Source organism: Gracilinanus agilis, chromosome 3, assembly GCF_016433145.1.
Source record: "Gracilinanus agilis isolate LMUSP501 chromosome 3, AgileGrace, whole genome shotgun sequence".
Lineage (NCBI taxonomy): Eukaryota > Metazoa > Chordata > Mammalia > Didelphimorphia > Didelphidae > Gracilinanus > Gracilinanus agilis.
In genome coordinates this window covers 605,233,336-605,258,950 of record NC_058132.1, presented here as the reverse complement: position 1 = coordinate 605,258,950, position 25,615 = coordinate 605,233,336, and the positions used below count along the sequence as shown (strand labels likewise).

The following is a 25,615-nucleotide window of genomic DNA, read 5'->3' as shown; positions in this document are numbered from 1 at the left end:
TAACTTTGTTTGTCGGTTGGCCTCTATTTTTCTCTTTTATTAGCTTACCTTTCCAGTGGAATGAATTATAAAAAATTTCAATTACTTTAGGTGTTATTTTGATTTGAGAGCCCAACTCCTGCTGCTTGCTCCAGACACCTATTATAAGTTCGACTCTGTATCCACTAACTATACTTCTTTTTTTCTTCATTTATAGATTTTTCATAACTGTAACATGTATTAACTGCTAAGTATATTTCTAATTCTCTGGAAAATTCTGATAATCTCTCTATGATTTTTCTCTATTAGTGGCTAGCAATAATTTTCATTAGCTTTCTTATGACATGTCTTTTATATTTATTACTAATAAAAAAGAATAATAATATGAAAGACATTATAAATTTCCAGAATAATCTATTTTTTGAAAATCCATGATTTTTCCCAAATAGAAAAAAAATTATAGAAGCCAAGGTAAGCAAGTATATTGATGTTGAATACCAAAAGTACATACATATTTACGTGACCCAAATGTTGCTACTTCTTAGTGGGAAATGGGCACCCACATATTACTTCACTGATAAAACTCACCAGGTAGTTGAATAGGATATGTGATGTTTGAGCTGGAAAGTCTCCAATATTCAGGAGAAGTTTTCTCAGCATATACATTAATTCATCCTGAAAGACAGAAAGTTGTTCAGACATATTGGATCATCTTTCTTCTAGCTACCAAATTTTAAGTAGTCTAATTCTATAAAGAATTCAGTGAGAGGCAGAGCCAAGATGGCAGAGTAAAAGCGCAAAAGCCCAAATCTCTCTGAAAATCCCCTCCAACCAACCTTAACATAAAACTTCAAAATGAATACTAGAGTGGTAGAACCAACAAATGGATGGGGTGAGTCAATTTTCCTGCAAAAGACAACTTTGAAGGTAGGTTAAGAGGGGAGCACAGTCCACAGTAAGGCCACACCAAGAAGCCACACTCAGGCCAACCTAAAGCTCCCCCCTGCTGCTAGAGGTTCTGATCCTGGCCCCAGGCCAAATGCAGGACCCCAGACCCTGCCTAAGCAAATAGCAGAGCACCCTCATGCCCACCTCTACAAGTTCTAAGCCCTAGTGCAAACCTTCAGTGAGGCCTGAACCCCAGCGCAAGCTATCAAAGAGTCCCTGAGCCACAACAGTATGCCTAGCAGTGCAAGCCAGCAGCAGTCCCTGAGGGAAACTAAATCAGCCAGAAGACTTAGCTTCTTAGCCTTTAGGCCATCATACCACCTTGGAAGAAATGAAAGTTACAAATAACCAGAACTTGATTTAAGGGTGGCAACAAGGAAATGATGAAAAAAGAACATACCCCCCCCCCATCTTGGGAACAGAACCCATCTTTAAGATAAAAATAAAAGTCAAGAAAAAGGCTGGGGAAGTGAGTAAATATAACAAAACAAAAAAAGCACCTAACCATAGAGAATTATTATGTAGAAAAGGAAGCGAAAGGCACAAACCCAGAAGGAGAAAATGAGATCAAAGCAGCTACATGCAAAACTTCAAAGGAAAATGGGAATTGTTCTTAGATTCTGGAAGAGCCCATACAGATTTTCAAAAATTAAATAAGAGTGGCAGAATAAAAATGGGGAAAAGAAATGAAAGTGATTCAGGAAGAAAATAACATGTTAAGAAGCAGAATTAACCAAATAATAAAAAGAGGCCCAGAAATCCACTGAAGAGAAGAATTCCTTAAAAAATCAGTATTGGCTAAAAGAGAAAAGAGGTACAAAAATCCAATGAAGAAAATAAATATTTAAAAAATAGAATCAGTCAAATGGAAAAGGAAGTTCAAAAGCATTCTTTAAAAATTAGAATTGGTCATGTGGAAGCTAACAACTTCATGAGACATGAAGAAAAAATAAAACAAATTCAAATGAATGAAAAAATTAGAAGAAAAGATGAGATATTTCATTGGAAAAACAACAGACCTGGAAAATAGATCCAGGAGACATAATATAAAAATTATCAGACTACCTGAAAATCATGTTTTAAAAAAAATCCTCAACATCACATTACAAGAACTTTTTAAAGAAAACTGTCCTGATATTCTTGAATAAGAGGGTAACATAGAAATGGAAAGAATCCACTGATCACTTATTGAAATTAAAGTGCTCCTAAGTTAGGAAGAAAATACTGCAAGCAGTCAGAAATAAACAATTAAAATACCATGGAGCTATAGTCAGGGTTACACAGGATTTAGCACCTTCTATGGTAAAGGACTGGAAAGCTTGGAATATGATATTCCAGAAGGCAAAGAAACTAGGTTTATAGCCAAGAGTCACCTACCCATCAAAACTGATTATATCTTTTAGGGCAAAAAGTGATCATTTAATAAAATAGAAGATTACAAGCATTCATGAGGAAAAGACCAAACTTGAGAAAATTTGATGTTCAAATAACAAGAGTGAAGAGAAATATAAAAAGGCAAACAGGAAAGAGAAACATCGAGGGATTTAATAAAGTCAAACTATTTATATTCCCATATGGGAAGTTGAAACCTATTAACTCCTAAGAGCTTTAAGAATGAGTATACATAAACAGAGGGTATGGGAATACATTGACTATCATTCCAGGATATTAAAAAAATCAAGGGACATAAATAAGGATTTTACTGAGAGAAGAGGAAAGGGAGAGCAGAATGAAATAAATAATTTCACTCGAAAAAGAGCAAAAAAAGCTATTAAAGTAGAGGGGAAGATGAGTGTGATGATGGGCAATAATTAAACATTACTCTCATCAGATTTAGCTCAGAGAGGGAATAACATTCATATTCAGTTGGATATAGAAATCTATCTTGCCCTATAAAGAAGAAGGAGGGAACTAAAAAAAGAGGGGACTGATAGAAGGGATGGGGATATGGGGGAAGTGGTGCTTGTGAGGAAGGTCAGAATGAAAGGAGAGAAAAAGAGTAGGATCAAAAGAGGAAAATAGGATGGAGGGGAATACACAGTTGGATATCACAGCAAGTTTAAAACTAAAATGCTACAATATATTGATTATAAGAAAAAAATTTGAAGCAGGGAAACACATAGAATAAAGGTAAGAGGCTAGAACAATCTATTATGCTTCAGCTGAAGTAAAATAAAAAAGGAGGGGGTAGTAATCATGACCTCAGACAAAGCTAAAGCAAAAAAAATAAATCTAATTAAAAGAGATAAGGAATGAAATTACATCCTGATAAAAGGTACCATGGACAATGAAGTAATATCAATACTAAACATATAGACACTAAATGGGATAACATCAAAAATTTTAAAGGTGAAATTAATGAGCTACAGGAGGAAATAAACAGCAAAACTATATTAGTAGAGGACCTCAACTTTCCTCTCTCAGAACTAGATAAATAACAACAACAAAAAAAAACAAAAAACCTCAACAAGAAAGAAGTTAAGAGATGAATGAAATTTTGGAAAAATTAGATTTTAGAGATCTCTGGAGAAAATTGCAAGGGAATAGAAAGGAATATACCTTCTTCTCAGTGGTATATGGCACCCACACAAAAATTGACCAGGTATCAGGGCATAAAAACTTCACAACCAAATGCAGAAAAGCAAAAATAACAAATGCATCCCTTTTGGATCATAATGCAATAAGAATTATAATTTAAAAGGGGCCATGGAAAGACAAAATTAAAAATTAATTGGAAACTAAATAAGATAATTCTAAAGAATTGGTGGGTCAAAGAACAAATTATAAAAGCAATTAGTAGTTTCATTGAAGAGAATGACAACAATGAGACAACATATCAACATTTATGGGATACAGCTAAAGCAGGACTTAGGGAAAATTTACATCTCTAAATGTTTACATCAATAAAACAAAACAAAAAACCCAGATAAATGATTTAGATGTGCACTAAAAAAAAACAGAAAAAAAAATTCCCAACTAAAGAGCAAATTGGAAATCCTGAAAATCAAAGGAGAAATTAATAAAATTCAAAGTAACAAAACCATTGAACTCATAAATAAAAGCAGGAATTAGCTTTATGAAAAAATGGAAAAAATAGACTGTTACATAATTTGAGTTAAAAAAGGAAAAGAAAAATCAAATTACCACTATAAAAATGAAAAAAGTGAATTTGCCATCAATGAAGAAGAAATTAAAGCAATAATTAGGAGCTATTTTACCCAATTATATGCCATTAAATATGAAATTCAAAGTGAAATGGATGAATATTTATAAAACTATAAATTGTCCAGATTATCAGAAGAGGAAATAGAATGCTAAAATAATCCCTCTTAGAAAAAGAAAACAGGCCATCAATGAATAGCCTAAGAAAAAATCCCCAGGTCCAGATAGATTCACAAGTGAATTCTACCAAACATTTAAAGAACAATTAATCCCAATACTATATAGACTATTTGGAAAAAATAGGCAAAGAAGGAGTCCTACCAAATTCCTTTTATGACACAAATATGGTGCAGATACCTAATCCAGGAAGAGCAAAAACAAAGAAAGAACATTATAGACCAACTTCCATAATGAATATAGATGCAAAAATTTTAAATAAAGTACTATCAGGGAGACTACAACAATAAATCACAAGGACCATTCACTATGACCAGGTTCAATTTATACCACGTATTCAAGGCTGATTTAATATTAGGAAAATTATCAGCATAATTGACCATAACAATAACAAACCCCACAGAAATATATAATTATTTCGATAGATGCAGAAAAAGCTTTTCACTCATTCCTATTAACACGTGGAAAGCATGGGAATAAATAGAGCTTTCCTTAAAATAAGTTGTATCTATCTAAAGCCATAAGCAAGTATTATCTATAATGGGGATAAGCTAGAAGTCTTCCTAATAAGATCAGGGATGAAAAAAGAATGTCTATTATCAACAGTATTATTCAATATTGTATTAGAAATGCTAGTTATGACAATAAGAGAAGAAAAAAGAAATAGAAGAGACTAAAGTAGGCAATGAGGAAACTAAACTATTACTCTTTGCAGATGATATGATGGTATACTTAGAGAATCACCTAAAAAGCTAGTTGAAATAATAACTTTAGCAAAATTACAGAATACAACATTAATCCATATAAATCATCACCATTTCTATATATATTACCAACAAAGTCCAGCAGCAAGAGATAAAAAGAGAAATTCCATTTAAAAACACTGTAGACAATATAAAATACCTGGGAGTCTATTTGCCAAGACAAACAGGAATTAAATGAACACAATTACAAAACATTTTTTCATACAAAGTCAGATCTAAACAATTGGAAAAAAATGAATTGCTCAGGAGTAAGCTGAGCCAATATAATAAAAATAACAATTGTACCTAAATTAATTTATTTATTCAGTGCCATACCAATTAAACTATCAAAAATTATTTTAGAGTACCAGAAAAATAACAAATTTCATCTGGAAGGACAAAAAGTCAAGTATATCAAGGAAATTAAGGGGGAAATGATGTGATGGTAGGTGACCTAGTCATACCAGATCTCAAAATGAACTACAAAGCAGAAATCATCAAAACAATCTGGTATTAGCTAAGAAATAGAATGTGGATCATGGGAGTAAATTAGTACAGAATATACACTGGAAATGATCATAGCAATCTAGTGTTTGATAAACCCAAAGATCCCAGATTTTGGGATAAGAATTCACTAAGTGATAAAAACTGCTGGAAAAACTGGAAAACAATATGGCAGAAACTAGATATAGATCAAGAATTCAGCAAAAGTTTTCCATACTTTTTACTCACATTGCAATTTTATTTTCGTTTAATGAGTTCCCCAAATAACAATAACTCACATTTATATGGCGTGCTCTCACAAACAGAGAGGTAGGGAAAATATTGCCCTTATTTTATAGGTGAGTAAACTGCGGCTTTCAGAAGCTAGCGGTTTGTCCATGGTTATTTAGCTAGTATCAGAAGTGGGTCTCCTGAATCCAGTACTATATATGCTAGTACCTATCATAAAATAATATGGGAGAGTCATGAAATATTACTTAAACCTTCTACAACATTGTTTCTTTTTTAGGAGCTAATTTTTAACAGCAACCAACAACCAGAGGTAGGTAGACTATTCTTTTTTTTTTTTTTTTGACCTTTACCTTCCATCTTAAAATCAATACACGGTATTGACAAAAAAGATGTTCTAGTTAATCAAATATTTTGGTACACAAATCACTAGCTGTTTGGGGCCAGTGATGTGCCATTTCACTAAGTCAGAAAAGAAAAGGAAAAAGTGTCTAAATGTGAAGATCAGGGTTCATGTCTTTGCTTCTTCACTTATTATTGAGGTGACCCTGGAAAGCCACTTAATCTTTCTGAGGCTCCTGTTCCCCATCTATAAAATGGGGATGATAACATTCGTATTGCCTATTTCAAAGGATGAGCTTCATAGATTTTTAAGTTTTTGTCATTGTTATCTTTGTATCCCCCAAACTCAGGTAATGTCTTGCATAGACTAGTTATTTTATAAACGTTGTTAAAATTGAATTGAGATTTTCAATAGACCATACAGAGTAGACAACTTAATATTTCATTATTGATACCTTATACACTTCTATGACTTGTGTGGCCATCAACAGAAAAAGCAGTTAGGTAGAAGGGCAAGTTCTAGGGAGAGAGAGAAGATGAGGAATTCGGTTTTGGACATGTTAGTTTTAGGAGTTGATGAAAAATTGAGGCAAAGCTCTCTAGCAGGTATCTGGAATTATGGACCTGGAGCTATGGTGAGGGGTTAGAGATAGATATTTGGGGTGTTATTGGCATAAAGGCAATAACTGAAGCCATGGAAGTGACAGTGATCACCAAGAGGGAGAGAGAGAAGACGATGACAGATAGCATCTTGGAGGATATATGCATCTCGAAAGAGTGATAGCACTGCCTGATGGAAGAAGCAGCAGCCTAGCAGCAGATGATAACAGTGGCTCAGTGGGGAATGCAAAGCTTGGCAATAGAGGGCAGCAGCAACTTAATGGAGAAGAACCCTACAGTCAGGGGCATTTGAGCATTTTGGCCCCTCCACAGCCCCCCACCAAAGAACTTTTGCTTATGTGGTGTACATTCATCAATATTTATCACGTTAGGAAGTAAGAGATGTTCTCAGGAAATTGGTTTGATCACAAGGAGCCCCTGAAAGGGTCCCAGAGACCCCTGAGACCACACTTTGGGAACCAGTGTAGCAGAGAATCATTATGGCCACCCATATCAGCAGCAGCTCTGAGTCAGAGTGGAACAGCAGTGAGGCTTTGCTGTCAGAAGGGAGACACCCTGAGCCTGCTGAGGGACTGAACTCACTGAATCCTAAGATGTCCCAGCTGAGGGCAACCCTGGCAGCAGGACTTTTCCCATTTCCTCTCCCATTGTCATGAGGAGAACCTGTGAGAGAATGTCCTCTTTTCTTGAGGAGCTTTTTTCTTGCTCTTTACCTTGATATCCCATTTGATTATATGCCCCTTGCTTTGAACTTATGCAATATCTAATTGGCATAGTATAAAAAGATTTATCATTTGGAACATGTGCTTTTTTCTTATTCAGAAGATGACAATCCCAAAAGTAACGTTGAGAGGACACAGCTTCCTAGGGCGGCATGCTGAGGCAAACCCCAGACTATAGGAATACCGCTGGTGAACTGAGCTCTGTAGTCATGCATTTTGATTTCCTTTTCTATAAAAACAACAGAAGAGTCATTTACCTGTCTGTTGCTTATGGTGAGTTTTTCTAGGAAATGTCGAAGGACCGTTGAAGGATCTTCAATGAGACAGTTCCACAGGACCTGTTGGGCTACCGCACTCACTTTTAAAGAAAAAGAACATTATCTCAGGAAGGAATCTGGCGGTGCTTGCTAGGTTGATCGATACTGAACACTTCCTGTGACATCGTGCCCATTTTCTTTTTGTCTTTGGAAAGATCTACAGAATGGTTACCCACCATTAAGCAGACTTGCATTTTCTTCTACATGGGGAAAAGAGGGAATAGACTGCATGATTCCTGCTGGGAGGTATGAGATGTGAGATGGTTTTAACATAGAATATATGAAAGAAAATATGCTTTGTAGATATTTCCTCAACATGCATCACAGAGGCATTGAGATACAGTGGAATGAGACTGAGACTCTGAGTGAGGGAGACCAGGATTGTATTCTGACACTTAGTTGTGTGACTCTGCCAAGTCATTCAACTTTACTGAGCCTCAGTTTCCTCATCTGTAAAACAGAAATAATAATCTAGGTAGGGTCTTGTCTGGTTACAAGTTCAGTGAGATAATGTGCATAAAGCACCTGACGAACATTAAAGCATTATACAAATATTGACTATTATAATTCTATAATATTGTTAAATTAAAATGTTAATGTTAAGAATCAAATTAATATTAATAAATGAACAATTTAAAAATTGAGGGAAAACAGCATGATGAAATAGAAAGAAGGGCTAGACAAATTGCTGAGCAAACCTGACTTCTAAGTCCAACCAGTTCAGGCACAAATGAGGCTCAGGAGTAAGGATTATCAGTGCCACAGTGTCCTAGAACAGCTCAACGATGGACTCTAGTGGATCTAGCCAAAGGTGAAAATTTAAAGTGTTCATCACTTTAATTTATAATGAACAGTCGCACACTTATCAGGCTCTTTGGGAGAAATCTGAACTTCTTTATGATTGGCTTTCATACTGCTATAGAGTCCGTAGATCATTTTTACTACTTCTAAGCATCTCTATTACTCTCAAGGGAGCCATCCTTACAGTCACCTGGACTCGTAACCTTGGTGCTATCCTTGTTTCTTCTTTCTCACTCTCCTCACAGATCCACATCCTGGTAGAATCTGGTCAGTTCTTTCACTACAACATCTCTTGCATGTACCCCTTCATTCACAACCCCTCCCCCCCAGTTTAGGCTCTCTTGCCTGGAATATCTACTTTATCTTCCTGACTTCAGTTTCTCTTCCATTGGATCCAGCTTCCACTCATGTTTCTAAAGTTTAGTCTGATCATAGACTTCCTCCCCAACATGTCAGCAATCAATAAATCCAGTACCTCCCCTTTAACTATAAGAGCAATTATAAAATTCTCTGTCTGGCAATGAAAGTTCTTGATAAACTGTTCTCTTCCTGGTTTTTGGTCCTTTTATAATTTATAATTGCACTTCTAGGTGTTTTACAATGGAGCTACAAAGTTCTATTTGCTATCCTTGGAACCCTGTAACCCTCCATCTCCCATCTCGTGGCTCCGGACCTCTTACTTTCCCTGGTTTCCTTCAAGATTCAGCTCCAATTCCTCCTTCTGTAGGGGGTCCCTCCTGATCCTACTCAGATTCCCCTCTAAGATGCTCTGTATATATCTGGTGTGTACCTCATTACAGACACGTTGTCTCCCTATTTGGAATGTTGGTGCCTTTAGGGGGCTGCTTTTGTCTTTCTTTGTGCTCCGGAGGTTTAGCACAGTGCCTGGCACTCAACGTTTATTGACTCTTTGGCTGAAGGCCAGAAAAGTCCCTTTTCTACAGAGTTCCACATGAAATCAAGAGAAATTTCTAAAGGAAACATAGAAATATTTTGTGCAAGGAAGGGTGAAAGCACAATGGATTCTTAGTCTATTTGTAAGGGGCTGAGGTAATTTAAATTTCAAAAATTCTACCTGCTACCCCATCTTCTCGAACCTCTCCATCTTCCATCAGATGAACGATGGGCAGGACTGCAGCACAGATGCATGCTGGGAACACTGCCTGAGGGGGCTGTGGCACGTGGTGATTTGGCGTATGCTCCGTGGTGTGTTCTTCATCTGAAGAAAGGAGGCAAGATCTAAATCTACATCTCTCTGTACCTGTATCTCTGACTATTGATGTCTAAAAATCTATCTGTCTACTTGTCTAATTGCTATTCTGTTCTTAAAGTACAATTCAGAAATAGAAAGTATTTCTAATTTTTTAAAGCAGTGTAATTCTGCAATAACTACAAGTTTCTTCTTTCAAAGGTGTATAGGAAAGTGATGAATAAAATACCTCATCATAAGAACTCTTCCATTTTCAGGGAGACAGAAACAGGGATATCTGAATCCATAATTTCAGATGCCTTCCTAAGTGAGTAGGGGCCAGCTCAGAGGAGTGACCTGAGGAGAACAGGATCCCGAATAGAAATGGAAAGCGTTTTTGGAGCTTTCATTCTCAGAGTCAACCATGTCTGGCTCCTTCTAGGTTCTAATTCTGCCTGGCCTGGCCTCAGAAGTTGGAAATTGGCCACTAAATCTACATGGTTTTGGATGACTGATCAAAGCATCAAGGGACATGAGCTCTGCCTAGTTCTCTGGAGGCCACATTCCAAATCAGTTTTCTGCTTACTGGACCCCAGAATCCATGAGTACTAGGCCATTGCTTAGTTTCCTTCCATGGGACATAAAGGCTATGCAAATTCTCCTGAATAAGGCATTCTGAGCCTTTCTCATAATACAGATGTAACTAAATCTGCCTTTAAAAAATGCAAAACAGTGTCAAAACAGGAAGCCAGAGCAAAACCTACTCAGCAAAAGTTGGCAAGGCAGCGTGGGACTGCCTTCAACCAAAGGTGGGCACCAAAGTAGTGAAATGGAGCTCTATAATAATAATTTTTAAAAATGATTAGCTCTACTTGTAAAGGATGATTATAAAGCTTGGGTGAAAAATCATCTTGTAGCACATCTCATGTTGTTTTTAGATAGCCAAATGTGAAACAAAAAGTTCTTTATCCATGAAAAATGCAATAATGAGAAGTAAATGAGCTTAAATGAGAAATGATGAAGAAGAATACAATATAAATTATATTTCTGGCAGGGCTCACCTTCTGCACTGACAGCTGAACGCACAGACCAAACAGAGCCACGGCGAAAGGAATAATTCCTATGGGAAGTACTTGATGTGCAGGATGGACTGACAGAAAGACGCCGGGATGCCAGGTTAGTGACTTCTTCTACTGACAGAGAAAACAGAGAATGTAAATTTTGGTTTTGTAATAATGTTAGCATTTTAACAACTAGGATTTTTATTTTCATAGTATCCTTCCTTTCCACAAAACAAGGCTTAGGCGACTCATTTTGTGCTTTTGGGGAAAACATACATATAAGTACACATGCGTGTGCACACACACACATACAAATACACACACACACACACACACACACACTGACTCATCCAGATCAAAAGACAAGAGTTCCTCCAAGAATCCTTATGCAAGCCCACTGATCCTAAGAATAATTAGAAGGGGAACCATTGATCTTCAGAGTAACTAGAAAGGGGGCACCTAGGTGGCCCAGTGGATAGAGAGCTAAGCCTGGAGGCAGGAGGTCCTCGGTTCAATTCTGGTCTCAGATACTTTCTATCTGTGTGACCCTGGGCAAGTCATCTAACCTCTATTATCTAGCCCTTTTCCATGCTTCTGCCTTAAAACCAATGCAGAGTATTGATTCTATGCTGGAAGGAAAGGGTTTAAAAAAAAAAGAATAACTAGGAAATTTGTTGAGATCTATCTATCATCTCCACATAATCTGATAAGGATGGCTTAGTTGATAAGAAATGGGACACGGGAGACGATCTTGATTATTAACTCATAGCTGCTTCTCCGAAGTGCCATTGAGTCACAAGTTTATTATATATGAAAATTCAAACTCCCTTTCACCCACAAGCACAGAGAGAGTTTTACAGCTCTGTAGATGCTGCAATTAGTTTAGACAATACACAGAAACTCAGAAATTTCAAGAACCAGGCTGGACCTTCAGCTGCGTGATTATCAGCGAGCTAAGTCTGAGAATACTTTTCTCAGGGGCAAATGCCCCTGCTAAACTAAGGTTTTGGCCTTGGCTGCATTTCTGACCAAAGGGGAAGAACGTTAACCTCTTAACTGTTGATTTGCTAGGAATTTAAAGCTTTTCAATAAGGCCACAATACTTTTCAACAAGAAATCACAAGGATCACAAAAGGGGTCAAAAGAGGAGTCTCAGATTTTTATCTATTTGAGACTCTGTTTCTCTTATTGGCTTCCCACAGAAATTGTTCTCCTGGAGTCATCTGCCAGATTCTTCTCTACCCGTTGTTCCCAGAAACCTTGCATAGGTGAATTTGAAGGGGTTAAAACTCCCCAATTCAAGGGGAATTTCTTAGCAATACATCATTGGTTGTGTTTGCTGCCTATGTACTAAAATGGTCCATTCTGGGTTCATATATCCTCTACAGTGCTCACACAACTTGGTATATCACCACAAGAGTACCACTGAAATAGTTAACAAACACTAACTCTACAAAGTTTTCTTTAAAAAAAAGTTTTCTCTTGATAATTGGAGGATTCAGAATCTTCCTCTAACCTCATTAAATTTTAATCAATTTAATTGATTGGTTTCTCATCATGGGTAGTATATTTTACTTAAAACAGGATGAATTTGTCATTAAAAATTCTTCATTTCCCTTGATGGTAGTGATGGATGAGAAAGTAGAATGGAAGATTTGATTCTTTAGCTCTTCCCTTCACCAAGCAGTCTGAAATGGTAAGCCATTAAATCAAGGCCATTTGCTATAAGTCACTATTACTTTCTATCATCTTGCACTTATAAGAGGAACTAAAGCGCACCTTCTTCTTCCTGCTCTGAGTTGGGGGTGCATGTTGGCTCGTAGCAAGCCTCTTGGGTGATGGGAATGGCAGTAATGAGGCTGGCTTCTCGACCAAGTCTCTTCTTTTCTTCCTCTTGCTGTAAGTTCTTGAGGATATGCTCTGCTCTCTGATGGGACCTTGATACAGCTCGGGCAGAAAAGGATTTCTGAGGGTAAGTGAAGACAGAAACAAATTTATTTTATAATGACTGGTGAGGATTTTGGCAGGTAGCATTGTATGGTGGATTAACAATCCACCTTGAATCAGGAAGACTTCCATACCAGGGAAAGTCAATTAAAATTTCTTTGCCCTACACAACTTTCAGATTATTTGACAATCTGCTCTAGGAGGTAGAATTTCCTTAATTAGAGTTCCTTATGCCAATAAATAATATGTCTGCACAAAAAAAATAAATCAAGGCTTCATCCAAAGGACTCCATGTTAAGTTTCAAATTCAAAGGAACTATACAAACAAATAACCACGCTTGGAAGATTTCAAAGTGATAGATTCAGTTATCCCATATTTTTCTTTTAAGTATGTTTCTTGGTTTTGTACAGCTTAAAGATGTCCCACTTAGCATAATAAGATTTTAGAGGTAAATGTAAAATGTAAAATCTTAGAAGTCATTTAATCCAATATTCTCATTTTACAAATGAGGACCCCGAGGAACTAAGTTAAGGAACTTGACAAAGGTCACACAGGTAGTTTAGCCTGGGTTTCAACCAGGTCTTCTAACTCCAGATCCAGTACTCTTTCCAGCAGAGTTCTTTAGGAATACTTGTGATTTTCTGACAGTAGCATCCACTCTGTTTTTCCTCTGAAGTTTTAATTAAGGGCAATTATTTCTTTGGAATCTTTCAAAACTTAACTCAACTCTCACTTTCCTCAAGAAGCTTTTCCCTCTGAGATTACCTTCCATTTTTTCTACGTCTGCCTTGTAGGTACCTATTTATAGACATGTTGTCTCCTCCATTAGAATGTGAGCTTCTAGAGGGCAAGGATTGTTTTTTTGTCCTTAAATCTTTAGCACTTAAGAGGAGCGCATGGCATTTATAAGTGCTTACTAAATTCTATTTTTTTTGACTGACTTCATAGGGGACTTAGTCCTCCTGACCTTTGAAATTTTTTTTTATAGGAAGAAAAGATTTCTTGTTACAAGAGGTACAAAGTATTCAATGACATGTTTCTCTCTGATATGTCTTTTTTTTTTTTTTGGATTGGAACTATGATTTGATTAATATAGACAAAACTCCCACTGAGCAAAGCAAACTCCCTTGTACTGACATAAAATATTGCCTCCTCTGTGACTTAGATTCTTAGAAAATTTTGAGAGACCTGAGTCAGTCAGTAAACACTTATTAAACATCTATTAGGTGCCCAGGACCATGGTAAGCACTAGAGATGCAACGAAAATCAAAAGATAGTTCTTGTCCTCAAGAAGCTCACAATCTAACAGGGGGAGAGACAACAAGCAAACGAAATGTGCAGACACAATACATACCAGATAGACAGGCAGCAATTTGTGGAGGAAAGGCAGTAGAATTAAGACGGTCTTAAAGCCTTATTTATTTATTTATTTATTTATTTATTCACTCACTCATTTATTTATTTATTTGCTTACTTGCTCATTTATTTATTTATTTATTTATTTATTTATTTATTCATTCATTCATTTATTTATTTATGAAATCTCTTACCTTCTGTCTTAGAATCAATAGTGTATATTGGTTCCAAGGCAGAAGAGTGGTAAGGGTGGGCAATGGGGGTTAAGTGACTTGCCCAGGGTCACACAGATGGGAAGTGTCTGAGGCTGGATTTGAACCTAGGACATCCCATCTCTAGGCCTGGCTCTCAATCCACTGAGCCACCCAGCTACCTGCTAAAGCCTCTTTAATTTAATATACAGGGTGTCCCAAAAGCTATTAAAGATGAAAACTATGGCACGATTTTGGGAGATCCTATCTATGTACATTTCTATATAACCGTATGCATGTATATTTAATACATACATGTTTGTATTTTCTCCAAATTGCATAGTTTTCCAAACATGAATCTTGTGATGTAGTATAACTGTACAAGAGCAGAATAGGACCTAAGATCATATAGTACAAGCTGAAGGAACTCTAAAAGCAAAAATGATGATCCCCAATGGCTATACAATCTATAGCCATATTCTTTTAGCATGCTTTCTGTGGTGCCTGTGTGGTCTACTAACTTGAAGAAAATCAGAGTGCAAAATTCAATATTTAGTACTAGTCTTTCATACTCTCTCAGTAACAAAAAATCAATTAATTAAATAAAAGGCCTTTTGTGTTTATTTTTTGTTGCTCAATATAACTTTTTAAAAATTAAAAAATGGAATGCATTGGAAAAGTTTATATATTTTCATTGGTCTCCTTGTGACTCCATCACCTGAAGCTATAGAAATAAATTTGTGTGTCACTTACCGACTGATCTTCATTAATTGGGTCCTGTACACTCCCACTGCATTGTGGTACCCATGGAGGGTCAAACATGGGGACTGAAGGCATTCCCAATACTGGTGAGGGCAGAGTGAAATTTATACTAGGAGGAGGAATCTGTAAATAGACAGATATGGCATACCAGGTACATTATCATCTTGAAAGTATTATTGATGCATGGTTATTATAACCTATCTGCTCAAGTATCAGACTCATGGTCATTTTATTTCTGGATCATTGTATGTAATTGGCATTCTGTAAATCCTAACCACTCTCCAAACCATATGGTCAAGAGAATTCCTGTGCAGAGACAAATGGTCCTAGCTAACACTCTATTAGACCACATTCCTTTACAGCTCACGTGTTTGATTAATCTTCTCCTCTTTGATCATGTGGTTGGTATTGAGCCAATGTTAAATCCTATACCATGTCACATGTTCATTAGCGACCTCCCATTTCACATTCCTTGACACCCCAATAAAAGTTTGGGAACACGTGAAACTCTCTCTACCACCATCAGAAGAGCAAGCACGCTGAATCCCATGTTCCTGAAGCCATTGTCTCTGAGTCTTTGTTCCTTTGTTGTGTACTCTCTCTTTCTCTTTCTATTTTCTTCACTCATCCTCCCTCAGTTTCCAATTCTCCTTCTCAGGTGTCCACCCACGAATATATTTATGCATGGACACAGACAGACACAACAGAAATAGAGGTTGTGAGGTAGAAAGAGAAAATAGTGTTGGAGAGGGCAGAGTTGTGATGGTTGCCTTTAGGGGTCCCAATGATGTGGGGCTCTGGTGGTAGCTCCTGAGCTACTTCAAGGTTTTGATAACAAGGAAATGTATTTACACACCATCATTAGATGGAGGATGGGTTTCTAGTGTCAACTATTGTTAGCCAGCTGTGGGATCTTGGACAGGACATTTAGGTTCCTTGGGCTTTAGTTGCCTCATACATAAAATAAAGTTGTTGGACTAATTGAGGCCTTTCCTCTGCATAAGTTTTTGCAATTTATAAAATGTTTTTCAACCTTTGCCTCATTTTACCCTCATTAAAACTATGTGAAGCAGAATTGACATTATCTCTATAGAAGAAGAAAAATCAAAGTTAAAAAAAAAAAAGACTTGCCTAAGGTCATACAGCATGAGCAGTATAGATTTGAGACAAGCCTTAGTCTTCCAACTTCAAGTTCATTGTTATGGCCACTACACCAAACTATCACTGACAAAAAGACCTCTAACTAAGATTCTTTCTATCTTTTTTTTTTTAAACCCTTGTACTTTGGTGTATTGTCTCATAGGTGGAAGAGTGGTAAGGGTGGGCAATGGGGGTCAAGTGACTTGCCCAGGGTCACACAGCTGGGAAGTGGCTGAGTCCGGGTTTGAACCTAGGACCTCCTGTCTCTAGGCCTGACTCTCACTCCACTGAGCTACCCAGCTGCCCCTGATTCTTTCTATCTTTAAGATGCTTTCCTTTCTTGTTCAGAGCTCTGGAAGGCTCCACAAACCCTGAATTTAAATATAACCCCATGTTAGCAAATCAGTTATTTAGATCTGTATAGCCAGCTCAGCTTACCTTTCTCTCTCCTATCAAACTCATTTTCATATAGCACAGTTCTGATGGTATAACTCTTCTAAACTCAATAAACTCTATTACCTCCTTAGCATTGAATTAAAAAAAAAAGCCCTTCACAACCTGTTCTGAACCTATGTTCTTTAGCTTCATTGTATGTTACTTTCCTCCAGGTATACCCAAACTTTTCTTTTTGCTACTTTTCTCACTCAGCACTCCAATTCCCAGTACATTACTTTTGCTCTGGTCTGTCTATTATGTCTGCAATGGATTCCCATCTCACCCCTCTGTCTCTTGGAGTTCCTACTTTCCTTCGATGTTCAGCTGTTCTTTTATAAGATGTTCTCCCTGATTCCCTTAAGTGCTATGACCTTCTCCCACCAAATCACTTCCTTTCTTGCTTCTTCATCATCATCATCATCATCATCATCATCATCATCATCATCATCCTTTTCTCTACCCCCCCCCCCCCGCCTTCCACCCCAAACCCAAACCCATGTACTGGGTGTCTCAAAAATCTTAGTGCAATTTTAGTCATTAATAGTTAAAAATTTTAAAGGGAAACCTTGAAAATTTGCATTAGAACCCAGAATTTATAGCCATGCTACAAATGGCAGTCATTTCTGATATGAAAAGAGATTTTCTAATTGAAAGTCATTTCATTTATCTTACTACTACACAAAGAGATACTTTTGGCTATGGTTGAGTACCACTGAGGGATTTTAGCCTTCTGACTCTTTTATAATGGAAAACTCTATAATTACAACTATAAAATTACCATTGAGATACCAATGAGATGCAATATTATATAGATAGAAAGTATTATGGACCTAGAGTCAGAGGAGACCTGGTTTTGTACTAGTTGTATGACTATGTACAAGCTATTTTACCTCTCTGTAAAATGGGGATAGTAACAAATGTTGAGTTATCAGGAAGATAACATGAGATTATATCTAAGTAGATGTTTTATAACCCCCAAAGTGGTATATAAATATTGTTATAGCCAAGTTCTATTTATAGTTTACTATTTTAGATGAGCAGATATGAGAATGTTTGCATCTGTAGTAGTTTCTCCATTAAATGTTTTTCATGACTTCATAAATATGAAGTACTGTATTTCTTTCTTCTTAGAGGGTAAGGGAGGGAAGGAGAGAATTTGAGACTGAAAAAATATAAATAAAAAAGGAATTATCCCACTGAACCAGCTTCAGCAGATGCCCTCCCATTTCTTTCTTAAACAGAACTGAAATGTTTTTCATTTGAAATAATTTTATGAAAAAGTTTAAAGTTATTTTTATTGAAAGAGCTTGGAATGCTTTCATTCTGCTCATTAGAGAAGTTTCCCTCCAGGTCATAGTGGGTGAGTTTGAAAGGGAAAACTTAAGAGTAGAGTTCAGGTCCCAGTGATGTATCTCCTATAACTGACCCATCCTTACCTTAAAAATCTGCTGAGCTCCTTCCTCCATCCGAGGCCACACCTGGTAGCGGAATCTCCAGAGAGTATGGAACTTGAGGATGGCATTGAGCCGTTGCACAGTCTCTGGGTGATGGAATTCTGACATCAGCATGTCAGAAACAGCTTCTGGGACTTTTACCGCACATAACAGGAACATGGCAGCTAGAAGGAAACCATCCAGCATTAATCAAGGACATGTCACTGGGCTTATATGTCTGGAAAACAACCCTCCAAGCTCTGGTGAAAACAACCCTTAGGGGAAATGAAACCTGTCCAACAATGCTGGCAAGAAAGCCCCTTGTTTTAAACAAGGGCATGGAACAGCATCTTTTATTCCACCCACCATCTCCCAATTTATGGTTTCATAGTTTAGTGACATTTTAATGGGACCAAAGAATGGTGGCTTTTGCTAAAACTATTCTAGTTGATGGGCTCCAATCAAATAACTCTAACCATTGACCTATTTAAAGCAGACGTCAAGCTGTTATTCTTTTAAAATTGAATTCTTCCTCTTGTCATTTGACCCAAAGTGAAATTTTGTTTCAAACAAATAGCTTTGATGAAATATTGCAAGGTTTGAAGAAAAAGACTTTCCTTCAAGTGAATAAGTGAATAAAAATGTCAACTTTGCCAGATAATTAAAAAAAATCCTATTTCAAATTTACTTCAGACTTTATGAACATAAGGGAGAACTCATAATTAAACCTATCTAAAGGAGGTAGAATGAGCTGTCTTATGAGGTAGAATGTGTCCCCCCCATTCTGGAGGCCTTCAAGCAAAAGGCTGGGTGACTGCTAATTAGGTACATTGTAGGGAACTTTTTTCAAGAACACATGGCTTCTGAGGTTTCTTTCAAACTTCAAACTCTGTGATTCTATTATTCCCAAAATGAAGAGAGTGAAGAATGCTGAAAGAGATTTTGTAAGTCTCAGTAGGGGCTTTTGATCTAAGAGAAAACAAACAGCGATCAGAAACATCATCATGAACAATGATAAGTTATATTTAGGATGACAAATCATGGGCCATGTAATTCAGATTGGAAGAAGGAGCCAATGACTCTGAAAGAAAGAGAACTAGCTAATTCTATTGCTTTTACTTTTCTTCTACATGTGTTGTAAGATTTTGCTTGTCTTAAGAAATATTACCTTGACTGTTCTACCTCCTATAGCTAAAATTTCATTCAAAAATGGGGATCTCAACCTCAAAAAGGTTGACCTGATCATTGTTATATGATTACTAAATGTCTGACATGGCACTGAATCTTATATTTCTCCCAGAAAGATAGAATATTTCATCTGATGGCAAAGTGTCTGTCTTTAAGTAACGGAGCTGCAACTTACAACTTGAGAGACTGTAGAATACTGTAGGACCAAAGGATACCTCAATTCTCTGATTTTCAAGTTCCTAATTTGTAAAATGAGGTACTAAATGCTTTCCAATGTCTCTTTCAACTCTGAAAACTAGATTTTCCCCCCATTATTAAAATTTTGTCTCCCCTCACCAGTTCATACATTTATGATGCATATTACTTGCAGAGCACTCTTCTAGGGATTAGAGATCCATAGGTGAAAATACAGTGATTTTTGAACTGGATATTTTAGAAAATGGCTAATAATGAGTTGATACTCAAGATAAAGAAGGAGATTTCAAGAGCACATAATCATCCTTGAAGAATTTAAGTCACCTGGTTTATATTCTCAGGTGTAATAGGGGAATTTTCAGGATGTAATAAGGGGCTTAGGCTATAGGTAGTAGCTGGTTGGAATAGGGAATAAAGCAAGGCAAGGGACCAAAGGCTGGAGGTAATCAAGGGAATAGGCTAGGTAGTAGGGAAATTAAGGCAGAGGTATGGTTGGAATTGAGGATGGGCACTATGGATAGGGTTTTGTGAATCCCTAAGGCAGAAAGGTGGATGAGGAAGGTACAATGATGAAGGTTGGTAGTTGAGGTGGTAGGAGAAGTAAGGGAATGTCTGAGTTTAGGAAATATAAACACTGAGGTATAGAGTTGCAAGGGAGAGGATGAGTTAATTTAAGGCAGGCAACAGCAGCAGGGAACCACAGACTGGATACTCAGGTTAGAGACAAAACACTGAAGGAAAACAGACTGAGCCCTTCAAGTAAAAGGGACACTTTACAGAGCAAGGTTAGAGCCAGCCAAGAATGGCTTGAAACTGACTAGAGACTTCAAGTCAGTTTCACAGGTTCACTAAGAAAAGGACTAGAAGGAAGTATTGAAGTTACGCTTCCTCCAAAATGGATACCTTCAGCTTCCCTCAAACTCCAGAGAGAATGTTGTTCCTTTTCTCTCCTCCTCCCTCTCTTATTAATCAAATAATGAAGTAGCTAAAGGGTTTTGATTAAAGACAAACGGGGTTTAATGATTTCTAGGGTTGAATGGAAAGGACAGAGGATATTAGGTAACCCTAACAGCTGCTTAGAGAAAGCTTCAGGTTGGGGAAGGGAGACAGGAACGTGAGACTGAGTAGGGACCAGCCTACTCAGCCCCGAGAGGGTTTGTAGCAAAAGGGGTAGAAAAGTTGGATACAATGATTCAATAGATAAGTTTGTAACAAGGGTAAGCCCTATTTGACTAAACTATCAAGATTTGAAACTAATACTCAGATCTACTCTCCTTTCAAAACTTCTCAGACATTCAGGTAGGGAAAATGAAGGTGGGAATAAGGTAGGCTAAGGAGATTCAAAGGAATTAGATAAATGAACAATTTTTAAAGGAAAAGCTGCAAAATATAGGCTAGGTTTCAATCCAAAGAAGGAGCTCAGATTGACCCTGATACTCTCCACGAGTTTCCCAAGGCCAACTGACTTTCCCAAGATTCTAACCCCCTTATTAACTGACAGAAGAACTCTGCAGCAAAAATCTGCAAAGCTGTTATGTACCCTCTCTGCACCACATAGGTTCTAAAGAAACCACTTAATGTGTTTTCTGAGAAAGAATAGAGAAAAGGGGAGAGAAATTCTAGGAGCAGGGAAGACAGTTTTCAATAAAGTCTAGAGAACAGAGCCTACAAACTATATGGGTTTATGGTCTTGATTCCAATTCCTGGCAAAATTCTTTTGTTGTTCAATTGTGTCTGATTCTTTATGACCTTATTTGGGGTTTTCTTGGCAAAGATAGTGGAGTGATTTGCTTCTTCTCTAGCTCCTTTTACAGGTAAGGAAACTGAGGTAAAATAGGGTTAAGTGACTTGTCCAGAGTCACATAGTTAGTAATATCTGAGGCCAAATTTGAACTTGGGTCCTCCTATTCCAGGACTATCCACTCTACCACTTAGCTACACCAGCAAAATTCCAAGATGTATTATTAGTTAAAGAAATGATTAGTGAAAACATAGAAAAGGAAGATCACAAAGATCCAGCATGGTTTAATAAAAAATATGTCATGTCGGTCTCATGCAATTTCTTTTTGGTTTTTAAAAGATTGCTAAATTGGCAAATTTGTAGAATGCTGGTGATTTAAATAATCTAAATTTTAACAAGGCATTTGATAAAATTTGAAATGCTACTTCTGTGAAAAATAAAAAAAAATATGGGACAGTACAATTAGATGAACTTGGAACTTGTAGTAGTCATTCATGTTTGATGTTAACTTGTGAGGTCTCCAGTGGAGTGCCTTAGGGATCTGTGGTTCATCCTGCTCTATTTAGATATTTTTATTTTTAATAATTTAAAATTTTTAATAAGTGATTTTGATAAAAGCATTGATGGCATCCTTATCTAATTTGCAGATACAAAGCTGAGATAGCTAATATAATGGATGACAGAGTCAGAATCCAAAAAGACCTGGGCAAGCTTAAGTTTTAGGATAAATAGGATAAAATTAAATTTAATAGGGATAAATGTAAAGCCTTACACTTGGGTTCAAGATTCTCCCCTTCCCAGTGAGGCAAGACTGGATAACAGTTTAATTGTAAAGACACAGGGGTTTTAGTGGGCTCTAAGAAGAATAGGAATGAATAGCATGATATAGCTGCCCCCCCCCCCAATTAGTATAATTTTGAGAGAAGCACAGCTTCCAGGAATAAGGTGGAGATAGTTGCATTACACTTTGCCCTGTTTGGATCACTTTTAGAGTAATATGTTCAGTTCTGAAAAAAGTATTCTAGAAAAGATATGGATAAATTGGAGAACATCTGGAGAAAAGCAACCAGAATAAAGAGCTAAAAGTCTACCACATGTGAATTGGTTGATAGGAATGAAGCTGCTTTGCAGGAAGGACAGGAGGTTGTCATATTATCTGCCTCCAAGTATTGAAAAATCTGCCAAGTGGGAGAGAGATGACATATATTCTGTTTGACCCCAGAACAGGGAAAAATAAGTATAAATTGAAAAGAGGAGACTTTAGGTTTGAAGCCCTGAAACATTTCTACAAGTCAGAGCTGCCCAAAAGAGGGATGGGTTATTTTGAGAGGAAGGGATTTCCCCTCAGTGGGAGACTTCAAGGAAAAGTCGAATGACTCCTTGTCAGAAGTGTTACAGTGGGGATTCCTATTAGAGTCTGAGTTGGACTAAGAGGACACTGAGGTCCCTTCTAACTCTGAGATTCTGTCATTCTGTGTCAACCACTGACTACTCTCTTATACTTGGCATATAGCCAAGTATAAGAATGGCATGTACTCAAAAATATAAGTTAGAAAGTGCTATGTATATAACAAAAATAGATTGAATTTATGTAAAGCTCAACATGTTATCACATTTGATCCTCACAACAACTCTATGAATTAGATGCTATTATTATCTCCATTTTACATAGGAGGTAACTTAGGCAGAGAGAATAAATGATTTGCCCAGGGTCACCTATCTAGCCAGTAACCATATGAATCAGGATTTGAATTCAGGTTTGAGGTCAGGTAGACATAAGAGATTGAGAAGGGAGAAGATCCCTACCTGGTGAGGGGTGATCCAGGAAAGATATACCGACTATCCTCATTTTACTAGAATTTTTGACTTAAGCTTCTTACGTGCCAGGTTCTCATGGCATAGTTCCCCAAAGCTCTAGGAGAATGATTTATTATAGTGTAGCAGAAAGGGAAATATACTGGGAGCTGATCTGGGTTTTACTCTTGGTTCTGTTGTTGATTTATTGGATAGCCTTGAGCATTTCACATGTCCTTCCTGAGGCTGTTTCCTTACTTGAAAAATTGTGTGATTAAATTAGATGTTCTTCTTGAAATTCTCTGAATCTGGTCTCTCCTAGCTCTTAAATTTTCTTATTTCTAGTCATTTGATTATTAGATTTCCATTCTACTTGGGAGAGAAGCAGGTTGTATTGGAGACGCATCTTATTGATTTGAAAGAGCCAATCATTAAAATTTTAGTGTATTTGCTCCTTAGAAATCAGCAAACACTACACATTGAAGTTTAAATTATTGTCTAGATTGCCTAGACTTAAGAGAATGATTGAGAAATTGGTAACCATAAAGATTAAAACTAAAAATGTGCCCTGTATTCATTTTATCCCTAGAGAACCAACTGTTAAAAGATTTAAGCAGCAGACCATTGAGTGGAGGCCAAAGATCTCAGCACCTCTCAATTTCTTGAAATAACCTTCTTTCTCTGCTACCACTTGACCATTACCTCTTCATTTATCAACCCTTTTGTAATAGAACATTTGTCCTAACTGCTTCACTGAAAATGCTCTTTCCAGGGTCTTATGCACACACCAAAATATTTAGAGTGGTACTTTTTTTTGGTAGTAATAGCAGTAGAAGAAAGAGCAAAGAACTGAAAACAAAGGCAATGCTGGTCCTTCCCTTCTTCTAAGCTTCACTATTTCTAAGAAAGACATCATTATTCTTCCAGTATCTGAGTTTCAAAACCTTAGCATTTTTCTGCCAAAATTTCATGTTTCTATGTCTGTAACATGTGGTCCCCTCCCTTGCCGTATCTTCCACTTTATTTGAGCCCTTTAGCAGCTCTCACCTAGATTATTGCAACAAATAACCCCTAAATGATTTTACCATGTTCAGTTCACCCTCCATCCTGCTTCTAAAGTAATTTTCTTTAAATATTGATCTAACCATGTGACTATCCTATCAATCAAATCCATGGCTTTCCTCTTGTTTCTTAGCAAAATGAAAGCTTCTCTGCCTAGTTTTTACAGATCTTGACAGCCTGGCCCCAACTTACATTTCTGACCTCACTGGAAAGTAGTCCCCATCTTTCACTCTAAGATCTAGGCAAAATGGCCTTCACTTTGTTCATTACACACTCCATTTCCTCTCTCTGTGCTTCTGCATTGACTATCCCAAATACCAGGAATGTGCTGCCTCCTTTTAGCTCTACCTCTGGGGCAGTTATAGTACAAAGGCTGGAGCATTGGTCCTAGAGTTAGGAAAAGCTGAGTTAAAATCCTGCTTTAGATACTTATTAGCTCTGTGACCTGGGTAAGTCATGTAATCTCTCTCAGTTTCAATTTCCTCATATGTAAGTTATGGTGCATGAATGTAAAGAAATATTACTGCATTGCCAGAAGAAGATGGATTTGATGAATACAGAAAAGCATGGGAAGAAAAAACATATATGAACTGTTGCTGCAAGGTAAAATAAGCAGAACCAGGAAAACGACATACATGATAACAACAATAATGAAATGGAAATAAACAACAACAAAAAAATGAAACTTAAAGGCATAGAACTATACTAATCAAGCTTACTCCTAAATAAGAGCTATGAAAAAGTTTCTCCCTCCCTTTCTCGCAGAGGCATGGAACTAAGGATTCTGAATACTATATACAATAATGAACTTTTTTTGATGTATTGGTTAGTTTTTTTTCTTTTTCTTCTTTGTTATAAGGCATTATTGCCCTAGAAGAAGTAGAGAAAGGGATAAGACAAACTATATCAATAAACATTTATTTTTCTATAAAAGATAAAAAGAAAACCTTCTTTCTTATGAAAGAGAAATCATGATTTCTTAATACCAAATCCACCTATCCTCCCACTTCTTGTTCTTCTTGTCTTCTTTAACTTATAACACTCTTAATGATCTTCTCCTTGAAACCCTCCTACCTTGGCTGCTGTGAAACTATGCTCTTATTCCATCTCTATTCAAGGGGAGTAGTTGCCCTTTCTCTCTTTCCTTCCTAAGTCCCCTTGCTCCTCCCGGTGTCCCATAGCAGGAATCTTTGTTTACATGGGCATTCTTGAATGCTCAATGCTCTGTTCTTCTTGCTCTAGACTCATCTCCCTTTTTAGGAAAGAGTTCATCCAACCTCATGGCTTCAAGTATCACCCCAGAAAGGTGATTTCTCCATATACCTTCCCCTCCTATCCTCTCTTCAGGGCTTTTCCTCTATATCTTCAACTAACTTTTGCATGCCTCTACCTAGATTTGTCCAGTCATCACTTTAAAATCAGCATGTCTCAGATCAAGGTCATCATTTCTCCAAAATAAGTTTCCCCTTGGACTTGACCCTTTATGTCAACAGAACCATTCTTCTTTCAGTCATTCAGTCATTCAGGCTTAAAACTTTTGAGAATCCTATCTCATCTTCTACTACTCCCCTAATAA

The 25,615-nt window shown here is 37.0% G+C and overlaps 1 protein-coding gene across 3 annotated transcripts in view; it reads right to left on the bottom strand.

Annotated features, from left to right (window-relative positions):
- The window catches only part of UNC80 (unc-80 homolog, NALCN channel complex subunit), a 233,058-nt gene that overhangs the window by 62,167 nt on the left and 145,276 nt on the right, over nt 1-25,615 (bottom strand). For all 3 annotated transcript variants that reach the window (XM_044667510.1, XM_044667509.1, XM_044667511.1), the window contains 7 exons: nt 18,063-18,244; nt 15,043-15,174; nt 12,574-12,760; nt 10,795-10,926; nt 9,620-9,763; nt 7,684-7,784; nt 568-654 (listed from right to left, as the gene is read on the bottom strand). In XM_044667510.1, coding sequence (XP_044523445.1) covers nt 568-654; nt 7,684-7,784; nt 9,620-9,763; nt 10,795-10,926; nt 12,574-12,760; nt 15,043-15,174; nt 18,063-18,244 — 965 coding nt within the window. The remainder of the gene's footprint in view (nt 1-567; nt 655-7,683; nt 7,785-9,619; nt 9,764-10,794; nt 10,927-12,573; nt 12,761-15,042; nt 15,175-18,062; nt 18,245-25,615) is intronic.